General features: G+C 38.6%; 1 protein-coding gene and 1 pseudogene across 3 annotated transcripts in view; both read left to right on the forward strand.

Annotated features, from left to right (window-relative positions):
- The window catches only part of DOCK4 (dedicator of cytokinesis 4), a 488,208-nt gene that overhangs the window by 229,996 nt on the left and 235,869 nt on the right, over positions 1–22,343 (forward strand). For all 3 annotated transcript variants that reach the window (XM_064374405.1, XM_064374410.1, XM_064374414.1), the window contains exon 8: positions 3,676–3,827. In XM_064374405.1, coding sequence (XP_064230475.1) covers positions 3,676–3,827 — 152 coding nt within the window. The remainder of the gene's footprint in view (positions 1–3,675; positions 3,828–22,343) is intronic.
- Positions 7,184–10,056, forward strand: LOC135269675 (large ribosomal subunit protein eL8-like; annotated as a pseudogene).

Raw genomic sequence — 22,343 nt, forward strand, 5'->3', positions numbered from 1 at the left:
TTACCAAGAGAAAATGAAAGTAATCATACCTACTTAAGTCCAAATCAGTCCCAGACCTGAAAGAATAGTGGGGATGGGAAGAGGGGTGATTTCAGTGCTAGAGTGTGCCAGCTGTGAGGGCCCATGTTAAATGTGCAAAGGGTAGAGTCAGGCAGGCTTATTACTAGCGTGCACTCAAGAACAAATGTTCCAAGGCCATAATTACTGAAAAGACGCAACAATACATTGTTTAGTTTGCTGTGATTTGCATCTGTCTGCACATGATCCTAATCAGTGATTCTCAACCCTCATTGCCCAGAATCGCCTAGGGAGCCTTTAAAACTACCAGTCTCTGGACCCCCAGCCCCTAGAAATTCTAATTTAATTGTTCTGAGATAAGCCCTGGGTATAAGTATTTTTAAAAATCTCTCTTGGGGACGCAAAAGTGCAGCCAAGGTTGAGAACCACTGATCTAGGTATATTGGATTCTTTGCATGAGTAAAGGAGCTAATTGTTTCTCCTCAATTCTTAGTGAATGTTGTGATTGCTGCAGGGAACTTTGCACTGTTTGGGGTTAAGAGCATATATGTCCTTAAGGTCTATTGTTTTCATAAGGCTTTTACATCTGTTTCTATAGCTCTGGCCCTTAGTAATCATTCAGTTCTTCATAGTAGCTTGTGCTCTGTTACCCTTTTGAGTAAATGTATGTTTTTCTTTTAAGTAAATCAGTAAATAAGTTAGCAATTCTGGCGAGGTAGCGGGGGATCGGAAGCCTTGTTAGAGATGTATTTTTATGAACGTATGGTGCTGCTTTTGCCACAGTAAAAAAACAAAAAAAAATGTTAAGGCACAAAATAGAGCAATCTTTATAGAAAACAAAGCAGAATTATTCTTTTTTCCTGCAGTTAGAATATTTCTCTCCAGGAACCTGTTTATGGCCAACACATGCCTCAAAGCTTAGGTCTGCTTTTAAAAACAATTTACTTACTCTCCACTTTTACAAAGAGGTTCCCGGTGTACTCGTTGAGTATACAGTGATTATAGATGAGTTTAGTTAACTACATTTTTTTAACCTTTTGCTTTTCAAGTAGTTCAAAATAAAAGTTTTAACTTTTAAGCATGAAAAAATTGTAGTGATTTTATGTTGCATTAACACTTGTAAATGGGCCGGGCGCAGTGGCTCACGCCTGTAATCCCAGCACTTTGGAGGCCGAGGCGGGTGGATCACGAGGTCAAGAGATCGAGACCATCCTGGTCAACATGGTGAAACCCCGTCTCTACTAAAAATACAAAAAAACAAATTAGCTGGGCATGGTGGCGCGTGCCTGTAATCCCAGCTACTCAGGAGGCTGAGGCAGGAGAATTGCCTGAACCCAGGAGGCAGAGGTTGTGGTGAGCCGAGATCGCACCATTGCACTCCAGCCTGGGTAACAAGAGCGAAACTCCGTCTCGGAGGGGGGGGGGGGGGGGGAAAAAAAACTTGTAAATTTACATGAAATAGCTGGGCTTGGTGGCTCACGCCTGTAATCCCAGAACTTTGGGAGGCCGAGGCGGGCGGATCACGAGGTCAAGAGATCGAGACCATCCTGGCCAACATGGTGAAACCCTATCTCTACTAAAAATACAAAAATTAGATGGGCGTGGTGGTGTGCACTTTTAGTCCCAGCTACTCAGGAGGCTGAGGCAGAAGAATTACTTGAACCAGGAGGCAGTAGTTACAGTGAGCTGAGACTGCGCCCCTGAATTCCAGCCTGGTGTCAGAGAGAGACTCCGTCTAAAAAAAAAAAATTTACATGACATTTTGGCTTCAGAATTTGGTTATTGAGTAGTTTTTGAACTCAACTTAAAGGTTTAAAAAGATGGCTAGTGTAGACATGGGGTCATTTACCTTATTGTTCAACAAAGGCTATGGCTCTGTTACAATGAAACTGAAATACCTGAGCTATTTTTTTAATTGTCAAAGTGATCCAAAAGAGGTAGTTTTTTTAGTCATCTGTGCTATGAAAGTGATAATCTTCCACATTCTTAGCACCTGTTCTATTAATACACATGCCTAGTCATGTGTTTTTCCTGTACTTTATCCTGAGTCAGTGCTATGCGAAGTGTGGCCCAAGTAATGGCTGGACTGTGAACTGTGGGTCCGACTATACAAATGACAAGTAAATGATTAGAAACCTTTATGACATTTTGACATTGCCACGACATTTTTGTTGTGTTTTATGAAAGAATCAGTCTGCAGTGAATTAGCAGGAGAACAACCTGCTCCATCACTGCAAAGCACTTTGAGGAGCCCTATCCTAGACAGATAAATCCTGCACCCTCCTGACCTCTCAGCTGAAGTGCCATTTTCCCAGGATGCCTGCCCAGTCTCATGTCAAATCCCCATGTTAATACTCTCATCGTAATCTGGATCTTTAGGCCAAGGGCAGTGGCTCACACCTGTAATCCCAGCACTTGGGCAGGCTGAGACAGAAGGAACGCTTGAGTCCAGGAGTTCAAGATCAGCCTGGGCAACATGGCAAAACCTTGTTTCTACAAAAAATACAAAAATTAACTGGGTGTGGTGACATGTGCCCGTAGTCCCAGCTACTCTGGAGGCTGAGGCAGGAGGATCGCTTGAGCCTGGGAGGTGGTGGCTTCAGTGAGCTGAGATCGTGCCACTGCAGTCTAGCCTGGGCAATAGAGCAAGATACTGTCTCAAAAATAATAATAACAATCTGGGTATTTGTCTCCATTCATCACAGTTGCAGTTTTACATGCATACGTGTGACAATTTTGTTCAGGTTTATGTCTGCTTCCCCTAGTAGACAGACACTCTGCGAAGGCGTGAACTGTTTCTGTTTATACGCATCATTGCAGTCCCAGGGCTTGGCACATAGGAGATACTTGAATGTATGTTGGATGAATGATCATCCCCATGTTATCCTCCCTTCTGGACTCATGAATGATTCTTTTTCTCCCTCAAGTTGTAGGAACTCACATCTTCTCTTGCCTCCCAAATGGAGCCTCGAATGGCTGTACTGAGGACAGGATGCCAGGTGGACATAGATGCTATTTCTATCTTTAGACACCTTGCTGGCTTTCCTAGGCCCGTCTCCCTATAGCTCCACAGCAAGTTAGAAACATTTTCTAGCTCAAGTGATAGACTATTACTTGCCACAGCCTGTCTCAGACAACAAGTACAACTTGATAATTTAGTATAACCTAAAAGAACTTCTAATTTTGAGAAATAAGAAGTTATAACTTAGATATAATTTAGTCTATTTTTTAAAAAGATAACTAATAACTTGTTCTCGTCTGGGGAATTGATAACGAAGCAACGGAATGCTTTGAACTTCCTGCTTCCTGAATCTACTCAGTGAGTTGTTATTTTGACATTAATGATTTAAAAAAAATTTCAAGCGAGGTTTCTTTATGATCTATAAACTTTGTGGTTTCTTGTTTTAGAAGTTGGAAGAAAATTTGGAATTTTTTAACGTCCAAAGTTAAACTGGATGTCTTCTGGACTGTTTCTATGTACATACTCCAAAAAACATCGACTATGTATTTTGCTGTAAATTTAGATACCAAATCCACAGCAAAATAAAAAGTTATGTCATAGGACACCACAGTCACACCATAGCTAACAGTTTGTTGGGTCCTATTATTTTCTTCAGTCCGTGCTGATCATGTTTTTGTTGGGGGGGTGTCATTTAGATGGAACATCGACATCGGAAGAAAGACACCCCAGTGCAGGCCAGCAGTCACCACCTCTTTGTCCAGATGAAGAGCCTCATGTGTTCCAACCTGGGAGAGGAGCTGGAGGTCATCTTCTCACTGTTTGACAGTAAAGAGAACCGGCCAATCAGGTAACTGTATGTGGAGATAGAATTTGAATGTCTTAATGTTAGAATGGTGGATATTTGTGATTGGCAAGCTTTAAGATGTATGATCTTGTGTACTTTTTACTCCATCGGCCTCAATTTTCTCACCAGTAGAACTCTGAGTTTCTAGGCTGCCTGTCCTTTGGATGTTTCTGTGAGGGATGATGAATGCAACATTCTTTGAAAAATTCAAAAGGGCTATAGAATCAGAACAATTGATAGTAAATGGAAGTATGGCATTGATATCAAGTTTTTTATTTGTTTTAATTATTTTGTAATTAAAACAAATAAAACAAAAAGAAGACACAGATTCTCTGGAGAAGTTTGCTTATCACAGTCAGCATGTTGTGTCATTCAGATTTTCAGTAAGCCATTATGTCATTCCTATCTTATCTGGATCATCAAATGGTTTAAAGAGACAACTAAATACTTAGAAACCTTCCCATTAACATTGCAGAGCTGTGAGATGATAAACACTTTTCCCATATTTCTTTTCCTTTATCAGTGCTCTGATTCTTACCTATTATAGTTCTCTTTTGGTTCTCTTTTTCTCTTTCAATATTTAGGAAAAGACATAGAGTGAATGTTTTGGTTGTTATTCGAAAGTCTCAACTCTTACTAAAACTTTTTTGTCTAAAATTTTTAATATTTGTTTTGAAGTTAAACATAAAGCTTGCCATCATTTAAGTTAAAATTTTCATAGTTAAATTGACCATTAAAATTGAATCACACAAATCACACATAATGACCCAATTGTACCATGCTTTAAAAAAATACTTATCAATAAACACTAACAATTTTAGGCAATACAGAGTCACATTTTTTTTTTTTTTTTGAGATGGCATCTTGGTTTGTCATCCAGGCTGGAGTGCAATGGTGCAATCTCAGCTCACTGGAACCTCCAGCTGGATTCAAGCAATTCTCTTGCCTCAGCCTCCCAAGTAGCTGGGATTATAGGCACCTACCACCACGCCTGGCTAATTGTTGTATTTTTAGTAGAGACACGGTTTCACCATATTGGCCAGGCTGGTCTCGAACTCCTGACCTCAGATGATCCACCCGCCTCGGCCTCCCAGAGTGCTGGGATTACAGGCGTGAGCCACTGCGCCTGCCTATTGTCTTATGAACACAAAATAATCTTGGAGTAATTCTCTTCTAGTAAAATAGATTTCTTTTTCTAGGGAATATATGTGAAGTTTATTTTTAATGTAGTTACAGCCTTAAAATCTTTGTTGAAGTAATTTATATCTTAGTCATTATCTACTAGTAAGTGTACTTTTTATTTCTTGACAGTGGACTATGTCCATAGAATTTAGAAAGTGGTGTTTTTGTGCAGCAGGGACAAAATTGATGAGGTGTGGAAATAACAGTGGTAATACAGTTTTAAAAAACCTACTTTCTACACTGTTAAAGGAAATGAATCAGTGTGTTAGAAGAACTTCGCCTCTTTACAAATCAGTACCACTAAAAAGGGAAGTAAAAGGCATGAAAAACTGACCTAAGCTACACTTTAGAAATGCGAAAGACTATTTAGAGATAGTATTTGTTTATATATTGAAGTGTGTCTGGTTTATGGCTAGTTTAGTTTAACAAAATCTTTATAACATTGTCTGTATAGTATATGATCTCTTTAATATGCTTTATAAACTATATGGAATGTAAAAGGAAGAACCAAAGTTATTCTTTTGCTCACTCCTGTTAAACTAAAGTTTTGTTTGTTTGTTTGTTCGCTTTTCTTTAAGGCAGAGTCTCACACTGTCACCCAGGCTGGAGCACAGTGGCACATTCTCAGCTCACTGCAACCTCCACCTCCCGGGTTCAAGTGATTCTCTTGCCTCAGCTTCCTGAGTAGCTGGGATTACAGACACCTGCCACCATGCCTAGCTAATTTTTGCATTTTTTTTTTTAGTAGAGACAGGGTTTTGCCATTTTGGCCGAGCTTGGTCTTGAACTCCTGGCCTCAAGTGATCACCCACCTCGGCCTTCCAAAATGGTGGGATTACAGGCATGAGCCACTGTTCCTGGTCACCTGTTAAACTAAAGTTTTTGTGGGATACAAACTCTCCTTTGCCACTAATGCTCAAATTGCATTATCATAGGATTATATTAACTTGGGATTAATATTAGCTTGTCTCTAAATGTTATCTTACAAACATTTTCAAATTTTCTCAAACATTCCTTATAGGTGTTGATCTTCAGAGTGCCCCTTATTTTATTCCTATATACTTAGTAAAAGTAAGACAATCACCTGAGTACGGGGTCCGCCAAAATGTTATGTTTGTGTTCCCCAAGTTCAAGCCAGGAGCTGGGCAGCTTTCCTGGTCTGTCATGTGGCTGGGCTGCCATGCCTGCCTACTCCCCTCTGTTGTCTCCCTCCCTTTTTCCCTCCCTCACTTCCACCTTCACCCTCTCCTTGTCACCCTCCTCCCTATCCCTTTTCCTTCCTCTCCCTCTCTCTGCATCCCCCCAGCTCTCTCTCTCTCTACACACACACACACACACACACACACACACACACACACACACTCCTTCAATATCCCAACTGATCTGTAATGGTCCTAGGAGAAATCAAGTCAATCCCTTCCCACTGCTTCTCCTCACTGCATTTGGTTATCTGTGGCTCTCACTTCTCAAACTCACTATCACCATAAAGATGATTGGCAAAAGAATGAATAAGAATCACAATATATGCTTACTAGATGTTTGGAACAGTGTCAGATTTATCTTCTTGATGTTTCTGAGGCCTCAGGCCGCACAGTGATTGTTTTCTTTTAGGAAGTGTTCAAAACCTTGTAATGAGTCCGTTTGGTTCAAACTGCTGGGAACACAAGGCAGTTCACCATCCCTGCGTGAAGAGGCCTTAGGATGTACAGATCTGAAGACTGGGCTTGACTCTTGTCTCTGCAGTTGATGGTGACTCTGCAGCACTGACCCCTTTACTTCCTTCTATTTTTTCTTTCATCTTGGAACTGCTAACAGTTCTTGCTACCTTTACCCCACTTGGCATAGGTAATGAGTATCAAATGCCTGCATCTTCTCAGAAAAAGGTACAGTGAATATGAGATATGATTTTAAGGCATTGTTATATTTCTTCTTATTTGTGAGTGTTTTAAAATTTTGTATTTCTTTTAAATGTTTTATTTTAGAAACATTTCCAACATGTATTGTAAGGAACCCTTATGCACCCTCCACCAGCTTCAACAACTATCAGCAAAAGGTTGATCTTGTTTTAACCACATTCCTTTCCAATTTCTGTCTTTACCCCCAGATTATTTTGAAGCAAATTCCTGACCTCATAACATTTTCAAATGTGAAAATGGGATTATCATCTAAAAAATTAATATTCCTTTAATATCATCAAATATTCATTTGGTATTGGATTCAGATTTCTCCTATTGACTCATAAATATCATCTTACAAAATTGTTCAAATTGAGACCCAAATAAAGTTTATATATTGTAGATAAGTCTTATATGTAAATTTCAGCTCTATCTTCCCTCTCCCTCTTAAATTCCTGGAACTTATTTTTCATTTGATTTATTTCTTTTTGAGAGTTCAAAGTCTGATTGCAGACATTGAAAATCAGTAGACAAAAGATGGTATAGTTAAGTGAATGCTTCTGTTATTAAATAGGATGGTTAGTGCTCTAATTTACAAAAAGTAAAATGCTACAGGAAAGGAAGTCATTATACAAAAAATATTCTTGCACACTCATGTTTTCAACAGCATAATTTGCAATTGCAATAATATGGAACTAGCCTAAATGCCCTTCAGTCAATGAGTGGACAAGGAAAATGTGAGATATATATGCGCCATGGAATGCTCTTTAGCCATAAATAGGAATGAAATAATGGCATTTGCAGTAACCTGAATGGAACTGGAGACATTATTCTAAGTGAAGAAACTGAGGAATGGAAAAGCAAACATCGTATGTTCTCACTCATAAGTTGGAGCTAAGCTATAAGGACACGAAGGCATAAGAATGATACAAGACTGTGAACTCAGGGGAAAGGGTGAGGGGGGATTAGGGATAAAAGACTACACATTGGGTACAGTGTACACTGCTCAGGTGATGAGTGCACCAGAATCTCAGAAATCACCACTAAAGGACTTCTTCATGTAAAAAATTAATTAAAAAAAAAAACAATATAAAGAAGGACAGAGAAGTAGAGATGTGGTAAAGCATGGGATGTGTTAATGTTAGAATGTAGGTAATATGTATACATGTGATCACTGGAGATTTTTTTTGTTTATATTAAATTTCCATAATAAATGCTAACAAAACTTTTTTTTTTAAATAAAATGCAGCCTAAATGATCTTTTTGGCTTCAGTTTGACCATTGATCACAGAACATTACCTTGTCCAGGTACAAGTGGAGGGACCAACACGTGTAAAACCTGCAGAGGACAGATTAGGAAACGGTGTTTATTCTTCACATAAGACAGATAACTGGTTAGTACTTTGAAAAAGAAAATTTCCTCCTTTAAGAAGCAAACAGCCAGCATTTATCGAGCATTAACCATATGCCATACTCTGTTCTAAGTGCTTAAATATATTATTAGCAATAATTTTACAGATGAGGAAGCCAAGGCACTGAGAGGTTATGGAAGGTGACCAGGCTTCTGGAAGTGGCAAAGGCAGAACAGAGCTGCAGACCCCGTGCTCTGGCCCAAAGCCTGCCCTCTGAACTACACCACCAGCGATTGCGTCAGAATCACTCCCTAAGTGCCTCAGTATTTGTCTGGAAGTTTCCATAGTTGAACAGGATTTTATCGGTCAGAATTAGGGCTTTAGAGACTGATAGTCTTAATAATAGATTGTTATGACTTCTTGATAATGGTAATACTGAAACTGATATAGGGCCTCAGAAATCGTCTATGCTATAGAAGTTGGGTTTTGAAATTGAGTCCTTCTCACAATACTTCAAGAATAGCAAAGTGGCTCCTCCAGCTACCCATGATGTGGAAAGGAAAGAAGGCCAAGAGGAAGAAGGTGGCCATGACCCCTGCTGTCTTGAAGAAGCAGGAGGCCAAGAAAGTGACAAATACCCTGTTTGAGAAAAGGCCTAAGAATGTTGGCATTAGACAGGACATCCAGCCTAAAAGGGACCTCCCCTATTTGTGAAATGACCCCACTATATCAGGTTGCTGATATCCCCCATGGGATGGCTCTTTGCCACAGCAACCTGATACAGTGGCTGAAAGTACCTCCTGCGTTAACCAGCTCACTCATGCCTTGGACCAACAAACAACTACTCAGTTGCATAAGCTGGCCCACAAGTACAGACCAGAGACAAAGCAAGAGAAGAAGAGGCTGTTGGCCCAGGCTGAGAAGAAAGCTGTGGCAAAGGAGATGTGCCCACTAAGAGACCACCTGTCCTTTGAGCAGGGTTAATGCTATCACCACCTTGGTGGAGAACAAGAAGGCTCAACTGATGGTGATTGCACATGACATGGATGCCATTGAGCTGACTCTCTTCCTCTCTGCCCTGTGTCATAAAATGAGGGTCCCTTATTGCATTATCAAGGGGAAGGCAAGAGTGGGACATCTAGTCCACAGGAAGACCTGCACCACTCTTGCCTTCATACACTTTAACTTGGAAGACAAAGGAGCTTTGGCTAAGCCAGTGGTAGCTATCAGGAATAATTACAACGACAGATAAGATGAGATCCACCATCACTGGAGAGGCAACGTCCTGGGTCTAAAATCTGTGGCTCACATTGCCAAGCTGGAAAAGGTAAAAGCTAAAGAGCTCACCACTAAACTGGGTTAAATGTACATAAAAATAATAATTCTTCTTAAAAAACAAAATAGTAAACTGGCATCAATTCTTACTGTATGCTAGTGATCAAAATAACAGATTAAGTACTTAGATGTGTCCAATACAAAAGGAGCCAGCATGTAAAAATATTCCCCTTCTCGTTCACACAGTGGAATTGTGAAGCACGTAATGTCTCCTCAGTACCAGGAAGAGTGCATTTCCTGATAAGAACTTATCATTGAAGCTGGGTCATATTTAGAAATCCCATTAATTTTGTCTCAAAACAATTACTGAATATGGCTGAAGGCAACCCAGAATGTTAGGCCTGCAAAGTGTGTTCTGGTCACCTCGGAGTGACTAAAGATTCAGGCCCATTCCGAAAGCATCCTGCTCAAACACACCTACTCCAGGCCTCTTTTCCAGCTAACCTTCCTCACTTGTTTATGTCACAGCACCAGCCCAGAGTCTCCTGAAGGCATAGCTACACTGGAGCAGCAAAAATCACATACTTATTTGAGATGTGTACGGTCTTGACACAGTTTCTCTCTATAAAAGATAATTATTAGTTTCATAAAATGAGTTTGCCAGATTTTTACATGAACCAATTGTTTTTAGAGAATATTTATCTGGTTGAAAGTTTATGGTTTCTTCAGCCCACAAGGGTATAGCTGGGAAAGGCAGGGAATCAATTCTCTGCAAATCATCTATAATTTTATTACATTCATTTAACACTTACATAATGCTTATTATATTCCAGGCATTATTCTAAGCTCTTTAAGAAATATTAATTAGCCCTTGTAACACTCTATAAAGTCGATACTACTAAGTTTTTATAGCTGGGGAAACTGAGACACAGATTTTGTTTGTTTGTTTTTTAAATAACTTTCCCAAGGTCAAACAGCTGATACATGGTGGAGCTGGTGTTCTAACATGGCAGTTTATGTAGGAATCGGTATTCTTAAGCACTGCTCTACACCCATACTCATCATGTATAATATCTGTAAGATTCTGTATTCTTCATCCACCTGTTTTTACTGACCAGAGTATAATAAATACTGGTCTGTGGATGGTTTGTTGTTTTAAGCAACTAGAGTAGGAAGAACTTGACCTCCTTAATAATTGACAGGAAAGATCCAGTAATGAGGGAGAGAGGAAATCACTGATCGTTCAAGGCCCCTTAGGAGGCATCAGGAAACAGATTTGAGTTTGCAGGTGGGGAGATTAGCCATGGGCCAGAGAAAGGAATAAACAGAAGAATGTGGACTTGCATAAACTGAGGTATAGGATTGGGCATATGAGTTTTTGTTGCATAAAAGCAGACTACTTAGCATTATTTGCTACTGTGTCTCCTTTAGCTTGCATTTAAAATTGGCTTCTGCACTACATGATGATAGAAAGAGTCATCGTGGCCGGGCGCGGTGGCTCACGCCTGTAATCCCAGCACTTTGGGAGGCCGAGGCGGGCGGATCACGAGGTCAACAGATCGAGACCATCCTGGTCAACATGGTGAAACCCTGTCTCTACTAAAAATACAAAAAATTAGCTGGGCATGGTGGCGCGTCTGTAATCCCAGCTACTCAGGAGTCTGAGGCAGGAGAATTGCCTGAACCCAGGAGGCGGAGGTTGCGGTGAGCCGAGATCGCGCCATTGCACTCCAGCCTGGGTAACAAGAGCGAAACTCCGTCTCAGAAAAAAAAAAAAAGAAAGAAAGAGTCATCGTGTTTATGCTTTCCATGGGTTATGCAGCTACGGATGTGTATATTAATTCTTATCTTTCCTATTTTGGCGTATGTCAATTAATCTACAACAGACAGTAAATTATACAGACCAGTGAAAACAACGCTCTTCACTGGTTGACTACCTCCCTTATAATTTTCATACTTTGTTTACTGATGTACTCTAAGACTTCATTAAAGTTGTAAATTTGTCTTGGGACTAATCTATTAATGTATTACATTATCATCAGAGGATATATTTAATAGGACCTGAGTGCCACCCGTTGGTACTGAGCTGGCATAGGGCTACTTATGCATGTGAGCTGCTGGCGTGGGCTTTTATTTGAGAAAACAGCAACAGGGTAGTACTTCTTGAAAAAGTGTTATCCCAATGATTAAATACAAAAAGTCTTATCCTAGTAATTAAGTACAGATGAGGTTTACTGACCGCTTGTGACTTATTCACATACTTTTCGGAAGCTAGGTATTTTTCCTAACATCACACCATTAAACTCTCCATTTTTCTTGAAATGCTTCATTTCCATATAAATTTTATATTGCCTATAATTACCTTATATTTGGCATATCATTCCATTCTATCATTTAAGGAACGGAATGAATGCAATTGGTGAGGTATAGATTTTTTTTAATATGGAAATGTGGATTCATACTGAACTCTGAAATACATCTGGATATCTCTTCACCCCCAAGACACATAACTTTCTGTGTTTTGTGCACCACATAATAACCTAGGTGGCCAGATTCTGGAGTCAGATGGCAAGAGTTCAAGTCCTGGCTTTGTCATTTAGTAGCTACATCAGCTTTGGCAAGTTAATTCATGTCTCTCAAGGCTGTTAACTTGTCGGCTAAGCAGAGACAATAATGATACTTTTCCCATGGAATTATTGGAGGATTAAATCTAGTGTAATACTTTCCACCTGATAATTGGTCAGTAAATCTTAGTTATTGGAATGATTATTTTTTAAAACCAGTGCAGAAAAATATACTTTAAAATAACCGGAAATAATACGTGTTGGTTGCTCTTGAAGTCTTAAATATGTTGTGAGGAAGTATTTTTTTTAGGTATATGGCATTATAGTTATGTAATATTTAGAGAGACCTACTAGTAAACAGATAAAATGGAATCAGAGGTATAATTAGCTTTAAAATACTTCACCAATGGAAGAACAAGAGAAAGACGCAAAAAGCAGAAAAATGACAAAGTATGTGGAGAAAGTATGACAGAATTTCTTGGTTATGAACTCCCTGTGATAGGTATATGAGCTCTTGGTTGAATTTCTGGCATATAATATATATAGTTAATGAATTACCTGCTTAAAATTTATTAACGTTTTCTGTATATAGGTGATAAAGCAATGAGAAAAGACTTTTTTTTCCAGTCTCTTTAAAGAATATTAGATTGGTTATGTCACTAGCCCTATAGATGATGGTCTGAATCCCATTTTGCCTAGAATAATATACTTGTTATATGAACTGACAGTTATGTTTTTTCATAATGTATTTGACAAAACTGAAGAGGAGTGTTTTCCTAATGGTCTAGGACATTGAGTATTATATCACACTTAGGCTATAATAATATTCCCCTTGACTCAGATTTAAAATAGGCAGCTTTTAAAAGATTACTAAAGATTCTATGAGAGAAAATACCTTATGTGCTTAAATCCTTAAAGAATTTTTGCCTTACAGGCAAAATCAGTACCACCTTCCTAGAAATTCTAAGTAAGTATAAGTTTATCCTTCCAAAGGTGAGGGAATTCCACTTGTAAGAATGCACATCACCTCTACCCATTTGCTTGTTCATTCACTTACTCTGAAAGTGTGTAAGAGTAAGTGAAGTGTTGTGTGCCAGCTGTACGAGGCTCTTTGAACCTTTTTAGAGGTTCAAAGGTGAATCCTGAAGCAATGGCAGAAGGGATCCAGACACAAGTGAAGGGATCTACTTTGAAAAAGAGGAAGGATACTTCTTTTATTAGTGTGGAAGATGAGGGCAGTTACATGGTGTAAAATGCTGAGATGGAATCAAGAGACTTTGGGTTTGTGGCCTTGATCTTTTGTAAGTAAAGGGGGAAACTAGATCAGCTGTCATTGGATAGCAAGAGAGGACGGGGGAGTTGAGGACTGAAAGTGAGTTGTAGGAGGAAGGCAAGCGGACTTGGAGCAAACATGTGATAGGGATCCATCAATCCAACCCCTGGGCATGCATCTAAAGGAAATGAAACCAGTGGGTCCAAGAGATATCTGCACTTCCATGTTTACTGCAGCACTACTTACAATAGCCAAGATGTGAAGTCAACCTAAGTGTCCATCAACAGATGAATGGATAAAGAAAATGTGGTGTATATACCCTATGGAATACTATTCAGCCTTACAAAGAAGGAAATTCTGTCATTTGGGACAACACGGATCTACCTGGGGGATATTATGTTGAGTGAAATAAGCCAGGCACAGAGAGACAAATAGTGCATGTTCTCACTGACATGTGGAGTGTAAAAAGTTGAACTCGTGGTAGCAGAGAGAAGAAGGGTGATTATCAGGGGTTAGGGGAGGGAATTTTGAAAAACAGGGTACAAAATTTCAGTTCGATAGGAGAAATAAGTCCAAGAGAGCTATTGTACAACATGGTGGTTATAGTTAATAGCAATGTATTATATACTTGCACATTGCTGAGAGAGTAAATTTTAAGCATTTTCATCACCAAAAATAAAAGCATGTGAGATAAAGCACATGTTTTACCTCACGGTAGATTAGCTTGATTTAGCCATTCCACAATGTATACATATTTCAAAACAACATGTTTTATTTAGAATTGATAAATATATACAATTTTTATTTATCAATTCATTTTTTTTTTTTTTTGAGACAGAGTCTTAGTCTGGAGTAAGACTCTTACTTACAGTCTTAGACTGGAGTGCAGTGGTGTGATCTCGGCTCACTGCAACCTCCGCCTCCCAGGTTCAAGCAATTCTCTGGCCTCAGCCTCCTAAGTAGCTGGGACTATAGGCGCATGTCACCACGCCCAGCTAATATTTTGTATTTTTAATAGAGACAGAGTTTCACTGTGTTAGCCAGGATGTTCTCAATCTCCTGACCTCGTGATCCACCTGCCTTGGCCTCCCAAAGTGCTGGGATTACAGGTGTGAGCCACCGTGCCTGGTTCATTTATTTTCAATTCTAAATAAATGAATAAGTAAAATGTTAAAAATGTATAAATACTTCAGTGTCAAAAAGAAAAGCATGATAGAGACTGAGTGAGGGCTCATAGAATTGCTGAGTGCAGTGAGAGATGCACCAATGGGAGACGTCTGAAATTGCTAGTGCATCTGGGCTCCCAAGTTAGCTTTCGCTAGATGTGCTTAGCAAATAGGGATCAGAAGCAGGCGATAAGATTGGGGACTGAAACATCATAGGTGGAAAAGAATGAGAAAATTTAGAATTCTGTGTCACAAGGAGAATCTAAGAAGTTACCGTCATTGCTTCCAATGGGTCTCTTCAGAGGTTGATACAATCTAATAGCCTTTTCAGTTTTAAAAGGAAATGAAAGAACCATCTTCTTTTGAAAAGACTCAGTTGCTAGGAAAATTTTTCAAGAGCTTACAGAAAAAACTGTTAGGGAGAATTGTTATTTGGCCCAAACTAGTAAAAAATGCTAATATTTTTGTGTATATATGCTAATACATGGCATAGTTAAGAGAGCAGATACGGCTTCTTAATTCCATCCACTGTGCTAGCATTTCTTATTTCATACATTATTTACAACTTATAGTATGATCATACAAGTTCAGCATTATATTGTTACATAAATTAGGAGCATTTATTGTTTTGAACATCAGAAATCAGGGGCATAGATCCCTTTTTGTAGTTTCATGTTGTAAAATCAACTAAAAAATGTGACCTCTCCAAAGCAGAGTAATAATGTAGGGAAATTGTCTGACTGGCCAGACATGCAGGGAGTACAACTTTGAGAACAAAAATAGACGGAGAATGCATTCAGAGACCCTCCTTGGAGTGTGGCAGTATCAACCATTCTATACGGCCCAGAGCATTTCCTGCCGTGTCTAGACATGCTGGCACAGATTTCTCTGTGGGTGTCTGCCTGTCAGTGACCCGCAGCGACCTTCCCTCAGGCCTCCTGTTGAAAGGCACTCCTGCTTTCCGCCTGCCTCTTCTCCGTCATTTGATTGTTCCAGCAGGTGCATGAAATGTGGGATTGTTGTCAGTTCAGAGTTAATCAGATTTGTGGTTTACTCCCCCTTTGGTCACACTTCTGTGTCACATGAATAATAATAATTGCTTTAGAGATGTTGTGATGTCAATAATGGGAGAGTTTTCAATATGAAATGAGCCGAAAGGAGGATCTAAATTAATACAAAACAAGCAAAGAAATGCTTTTATTAATACTGAGAGCAAGCAGGGTAGAACTGATTCACTTTTTTCTCTGTAGCATTTTAAGAGCCATACAATTTTAGTTGTTTTTGAAGTTGTAAATTACTGCATCATTATAATGTATTATTATAATAATAGGTGGCTAGAAATTCCAAGTTTCAGAAAACCAAAAACTCAGTCAGTGAACTCACATCTGGCTTTCTCTTTCTCTTTCGCTCTAAGCTCTGATTATTCTAGCTACTTGTCTCTTTTTACTTAAATAGTACAGAATTTTAGAAGGTGACCAGAAGGTCCTTTTACCCCTATTCCTGTGTTTTAAAAGATAACCAGACCAATGTTCTTTTCACAGATTCGGGTCATCTCTATCTTTCTTCCTTTGGCCTGTGTCTGCTACCCATAGGGTATTCAGAATTATTTAGTTTTCCTAAGTTCCCATAGCAAAATAAGCTATGGTCACATGTAGCAACTCACCTCACAAGGACTCCTTTGGTATTCAATGTCATTTATGTTGTAAGATGGCTCAGCATTAACAGAGGAATTATTAATGATGTATTTCTTGTTAGTCCCTTTTCTGAAGATAAGACTTTGCCCTCTCATCATCTAGATGTTTCCAGCACCTTGTAGAGTGCCTGACACAGGGTAGGGATTGATGCCATTAAAGGAAGCTTACAAGTCTTTCATTGTTGTTGAGGCAAAGCATTAAGAGATCATGCTATTATTATCTTAATATTTGCTATCATCTTTCCACTGCAGTGGGGATGTGCTTATTAAGAAGAGAGAGTGCTCGAAGTGTTGAATGTGCCAAAAATGTTTATAGAGTCATTTCATGTTACACAGTGTTAATAAGAACTGTGCTCTCAGCCCTGTCTCTAGGGAAGCATCATTTGCAAACACGGTCATGCCAAAAAGTACATAAAAATTGTCGGATAAATGTATAGCATCTTCCTGTAAGTATGTACATGTAGAGGTTTTGGACTACACGTTAAACAGAGACTGCATCTTCTTTTATTTCAGTTGAGCTTTATAAAGTTCACACTATTCCTGTGGAATTGCTGATGTTCATATGTTCATTTATTCATTTATTCAGCAAACAATTATTGCTGTCCTTCTCAGGGCCTGGAACTTATGTGGACATTGGGAACATATCACTGAATAAAACAGGAACAAAAAATTCCTACCTTCACACCATTTATTAATGTGTTTTAAGACAATTTGACATTAACAAAGGAATTATTAATGATGCTGTCCTTGTTAGTTTCTTTTCCAAAGATAAGACTTTGCTAGTAGAGAGAGCTTATAGTCTACTGATATTCAAAATACTCGAGAAAGTATTTTTTCCAGGGTGTTTAGGGATATAGTATACCTCTGAGGATTTTACTTGAAGTGAACTTTGGGATTTCTAAAGTCTTCTGAACTTAGAGTCATGGCTATCTTTCTTAAATCAACAGTCAATCAAAATCATTTCCTTAATTCGACAGTTTCTGTATCATTCCTTTGTGTGGTATCCAGTATGCAATTTTTATTTCACAAAGGTGTTTCACATGTCTAAAGCAATGGTTCCTAACCTTTTCAGTGCCTAAGATTTCTTTTTAAAAGTATATAAACTACAGACTTCCACAGAAAATAATATACTTGTTCTCATAGACATTAACATTTGCCTGTTAAGCTTTGTAGCTTCCAGGTCAAAAAAGCACCTGATCTTCAAAAAATGTAGTTGAATGAGTCATCTAATTAATAAATAGTATTTAATGATGCTTTAGATAGTTTTCATTTTTTAAAGTTGTAATGAATATAAAGAATCTATCAGTAAGCTGTTGTGTCCATCGGTAAGCTATTGAAATGAAAATTTGATTTTGGCTTGTAAACCAAAATGTATCTGAGGCAGATCTCAATTGATTTAGTTTATTTTGCCAAGGTTAAGGACATGCACCTAGGAGACGGGTCTGTGCTGTTCTCTGAAGATGAGAATATTGAGAGCTTCGGTATTTAAAGGGGAAAGGCAGGCTGGAGGGGAAAGAGGGAGATGGTCACATTAGTGAATCCACATGTTGCAAGGGAAAAAGAGTAGGTATGGGAATAGTCAATTATGTATTCAGCTGATGCTCAGTAAATGAACACTTTATAAACAATAAGGTGGACATAGAGTAGCTACCTGTGGAGATATGTAACCTTTTATCTGTAGTTCTCTGCTTCGGAACAAAAGGAAAGGCAGCTTCTTGCATGACTCAGCTTTCAGCTTAATCTTTTTCCCTTTGGCAGAGTGAACTGGGGGTCCCAAGTTTTTATTTTCCTTTCACAGACTTAATTTCATTTAAAAAAGAGAATCTTTGTAAGATAATAAATGCATGAAAGATTTATTATACTTACTGTTTTTGCAGGACTTGAATTACATGGATTTTTAGTACTTATTCTGTTTTTATTTATGGCTTTTTACCTTTTTAAGAAACTGCATGCATCAACTCAGAGTACTTACAAAGAGCTCAGGTTTACTTTAACATTCCTTATTATAGATACATTCCTAACGAAAAGATGTTAGAAAGGTCAGAATAATTTCTGAATATAGATCAGAGTGATTCTTTTCTCAAGAAATGTCAAAGATACAGTATTTACAATGATCAAATGATATAAATTCCCAGAACAGTAAGCATAACACATTCTGCCTACATATAGGCTTTCTTATTTCACGGTGCCTGTTTCTGTTAACCAGATCCTATCTGTGCCTACTTTTGGTTACTTCTCTAAGAAACTCATTTTTTAGCGAAATTCTTAATAAGTTCCCTAGAGAAGACTCAAGCAAGTATTTTTCTCAGTTTAGTTATGCAGTAGGCCTCTTTCTAAGGATTTTACCTGAAATGAACTTTGGGATTTCGAAGGTCTCAAGTCTTCGGAACTTAAAGTCATTGCTGTCTTTCTTAAATCAACAGTCAATCAAAATCATTTCTTTAATTCACTTACTTAATGTCAATTACTTAATCTGGTAACAAACAGCACAGAAGATGTGAAACAGCAGCTGATCTGAACATTATTTGTTTATAATTTTAAAGAGTGTTATATCCCTTTTTTTAATTAAATTTTACCTTCCTAAAAATTCTTTCCTAAAATTTTACCTTTCCTAAAAACAAAGATATTTGTTTCAGATATCTTTATTTTTATGCAAAGGAAAATAGCATGAAGTGCTTTACAATAATCCTGGCTAGTTAGTAAGAAAAAATTTGCTTGTTATTGAAAATTGGAGTTGACTATAGTTTAAAAATATATTTCCTGTTGGCTTGGCATGGTGGCTCACGCCTGTAATCCCAGCACTTTGTGGGCTGAGGCAGGCGGATCACGAGGTCAGGAGTTCCAGACCAGCCTGACCAACATGGTGAAACCCCTTCTCTACTAAAAATACAAAAATTAACTGGGCATGGTGATGCACATCTTTAACCCCAGCTACTCGAGAGGCTGAGGATAGGAGAATTGCTTGAACCCATGAGGTGGACGTTGCAGTGAGGCAAGATTGTGCCACTGCACTCCAGCCTGGGTGACAGAACGAGACTCTGTCTCAAAAAAACAAAGAAACAAAGATGTATCTACTGTTGTATCATTCAACTAAACCCGAATTCTTTATGTGCCAATAAAGCGATCACATCATTTGATTGCTTAGTCCTCAACACTCAATTATTTCTAAGGTGCATATGGGCTTGAGCATTAATATTTTTAAACTAAAACAGCATCTATCTCCTCTTTAGGTAAACTCTGGAAACAGTTGTATCAAAGGTCTTCCTCTTTCCATTTCCCTTTAATCAGAAGAGCTCATGACTCTAACTTTGCTGTAGTTTTAAAATTAGAAAGCACATTAATAGTCTTATCAAGGAAGACATGCTTGAGAAGTTGCTTTCATTTATTGCCAAGGAAAAACTCTGTAATTTGTGTTGTCATTGGGAGAAAGAGGGGAAAAGTCTTTGACCCTAAGATACCAGGCGTACATTGCCTGTTTTCTGGTATACATGACTGTCATAAAACACAGTTCAGCAATTCTGATTAATTAAGACTAGGGCTTTCAGGTAAAAATAGTGATCCTTTAACATGGCTGGGCTTTAAACAAACAGGAAGCTATTAGGTCCATCCTGACTCGGTCAGTCAGGATCTCCAGGGTGGGACCTGGGCTTTATACAGCTCACCAAGAGAATATTTTACACAATCAGTTTGGGAACCGCTGATTAGAAGGCCCATGGGTCTCTTCTGTTTACCACTGATTATTCCCTGTACATACTATACATAGGGCACCTATTCTCATGTCCTTTGTCTCTGCAATCGTGAGCACAAAAGTCCATCATCCAGAGGCCACTGCAGAGCTGCCAGCATACCTTCCAGCTGCTTCCCAAGGTATCCTGCCTGAAATGAGGAAGCACCAGTTTCTTAGGGGCATAAATACAGCAACTGATAGAGCAGCTGGAGCTGTTTTGACTTGTCCTTTGCCGCTCATTCTAGGAGAGAGCACAGTAAGAGCTCTCTTCATAGTGTTGAGGAGGAATATAATTTTTTCTTTAACCCTCATAAGTTCTTAGTTGGAATGGTCCTCCTTATCAAAATACAAATTAAAAAGAGAAAAACAGAAGTTTACTAACATGCATATTTTATACACACATGGTATATATTAATACCTAGGGAATGAGAAATTCTCAAAGAGGTGGCTTTGAATTCCAGCATATATAGCATCTTCAAGAAAGAACAGTAAACTTAGAAGAAATGACAAAACCGAAGAGGACTTGAAGTGTCTCGGGGAGGCAACTTCTAGGAAGGCAAATAACTGGCAGACAAAGGCGAGTTGATCAAGAGTGTTGGCAGGGATACCTGTGGTGCCATCTCCAGGCCTGTAACGTTTAAAGTTGTCATCACTCTGTTCTCCCTGGTAGAAGAAAGGGCAGGCCCATGACCTTACCACCCTGAATGTACCTGATCTTGTTTGATCTCAGAAACTAAGCAAGGCCAGACCTGTTAATACTTTGATGGTATAAGAGGGGCAAGATTTCTTTTGTTTTTGTACATCTTTGCATTGCCTTTAGGCAATTAGAGGGAAGGCAGAGAGCTTTCCAGCACGTACTTCTTAATTGCCTTTAGCTCAATAATTCTTATGCCAAAGAGGCATATTTTGGGGTGCCATATTCTGGTCTCCCACAGCAGATTGCTGGATATATCATATACTGTTAGGCAGAACATTTGAGAGAATGCAGGAGAAGCAGTGAAATAGAAACAATTCAGATCACCTTACATTTGTATTCTATTGCCTTTTAGGGAGAGGCTCCAGGGTCAGCACTGTGGAACCATCCTCTTAGCTCTTCTCGTTATTCCTTCATCCGTCTTACTACCCCTTAGCTTTTCATGTGTCTCTCTTCATACCTACTTAGTGTAGAATGGGAATTAATTGTTACCCTTATACTCCTCACACAGCATAGGCATAGTTAATTTTTTTTTTTTTTTTTTTTTTTTTTTGAGGCAAAGTCTCATTCTGTTATCCCATCTGGAGTGCAGTGGTGCAATCTCAGCTCATTATAACCTCTGCCCCCTGGGCTCAAGTGATCCTCCCACCTGAGTCTCCTGAGTGTCTGGGATTACAGACATGCACCACCACACCCGGCTAATTTTTTTTTATTTTTTGTAGAGACAAGGTTTCACCATTGAGGCTGGTCTTGAACTCTGGGGCTCAAGTGATCTACCCACTTCTGCCTCCCAAATTACTGGAATTTCAGGCATGAGTCACTGTGTCCAGCTTAGCATAGTTAAATTTACGACAAAAGACTGCTTTTTCAAATATGCTACATGGGCTTTGGTTTGGGCTTTTTTTTTTTTTTTTGTAAAATTGATTTGTATGAATATAAAAGAATATGACAGTTGTTTTTCGAATTAGTTTACTAGAACATGACCGTCTAAATGTTTTCTCTCTTGTTACTGTTCTTCGTGGAGACCATAAATCTATTTCAATGATATTTAACTGTTGAAAATTATTTTTCAAGTGTTCTTTGTAATTTTTTGCAGATTAGCTTGCTAATCTTTCTCACAATATGTTTCAACCCAAGATATTACCCAGTCATATATATTTTGGATAAAAGTAAATGTGTAACTTTCATGTTGATTGAATCACTAGACAGTCTTGCTTCTTATGTGAGGTGAGCTATAAAAGTGATAAATATAAATCCATGCAGAAAAAAATAATTTTTATGTGAAATATAGAAATATATTTCATATAAAATGTCAAAATTTTTTGTATTGGCCTTCCCAACTGAAGGATGACTTCTACTGAGTGGTTTATAAGGAGGCCAGAGGACAGGAGCATCCTACTGAGAAACGGAACCATCAAGACCTGCAGGTCCCTACTGTGCCTCCTATATTATTTGCATCACCAGAAAGAACATTTCTACCAAACTATGCTGTGAAACACACTTATCATCATTAGATTCTTTTTAAGTACATCAGAATGTCAGTAGTTCAACTGAGCAGTTGTTCACAGGTATAATCTCCCTAAACAGAGATACATTGTGGCTTTTTTTTTTTCCGTTTGGCTTCATGCAGTTTTGTTTGTTTGTTCATTAATTTTGATTTGTTGTTGTTGTTGTTTTCCCAGACAGGGACTTTGTTAT

This window comes from Aotus nancymaae, unplaced genomic scaffold, assembly GCF_030222135.1.
Source record: "Aotus nancymaae isolate 86718 unplaced genomic scaffold, 86718_ANA_hifiasm-v0.15.2.pri h1tg000002l, whole genome shotgun sequence".
In the NCBI taxonomy this organism is placed as follows: Eukaryota; Metazoa; Chordata; class Mammalia; order Primates; family Aotidae; genus Aotus; species Aotus nancymaae.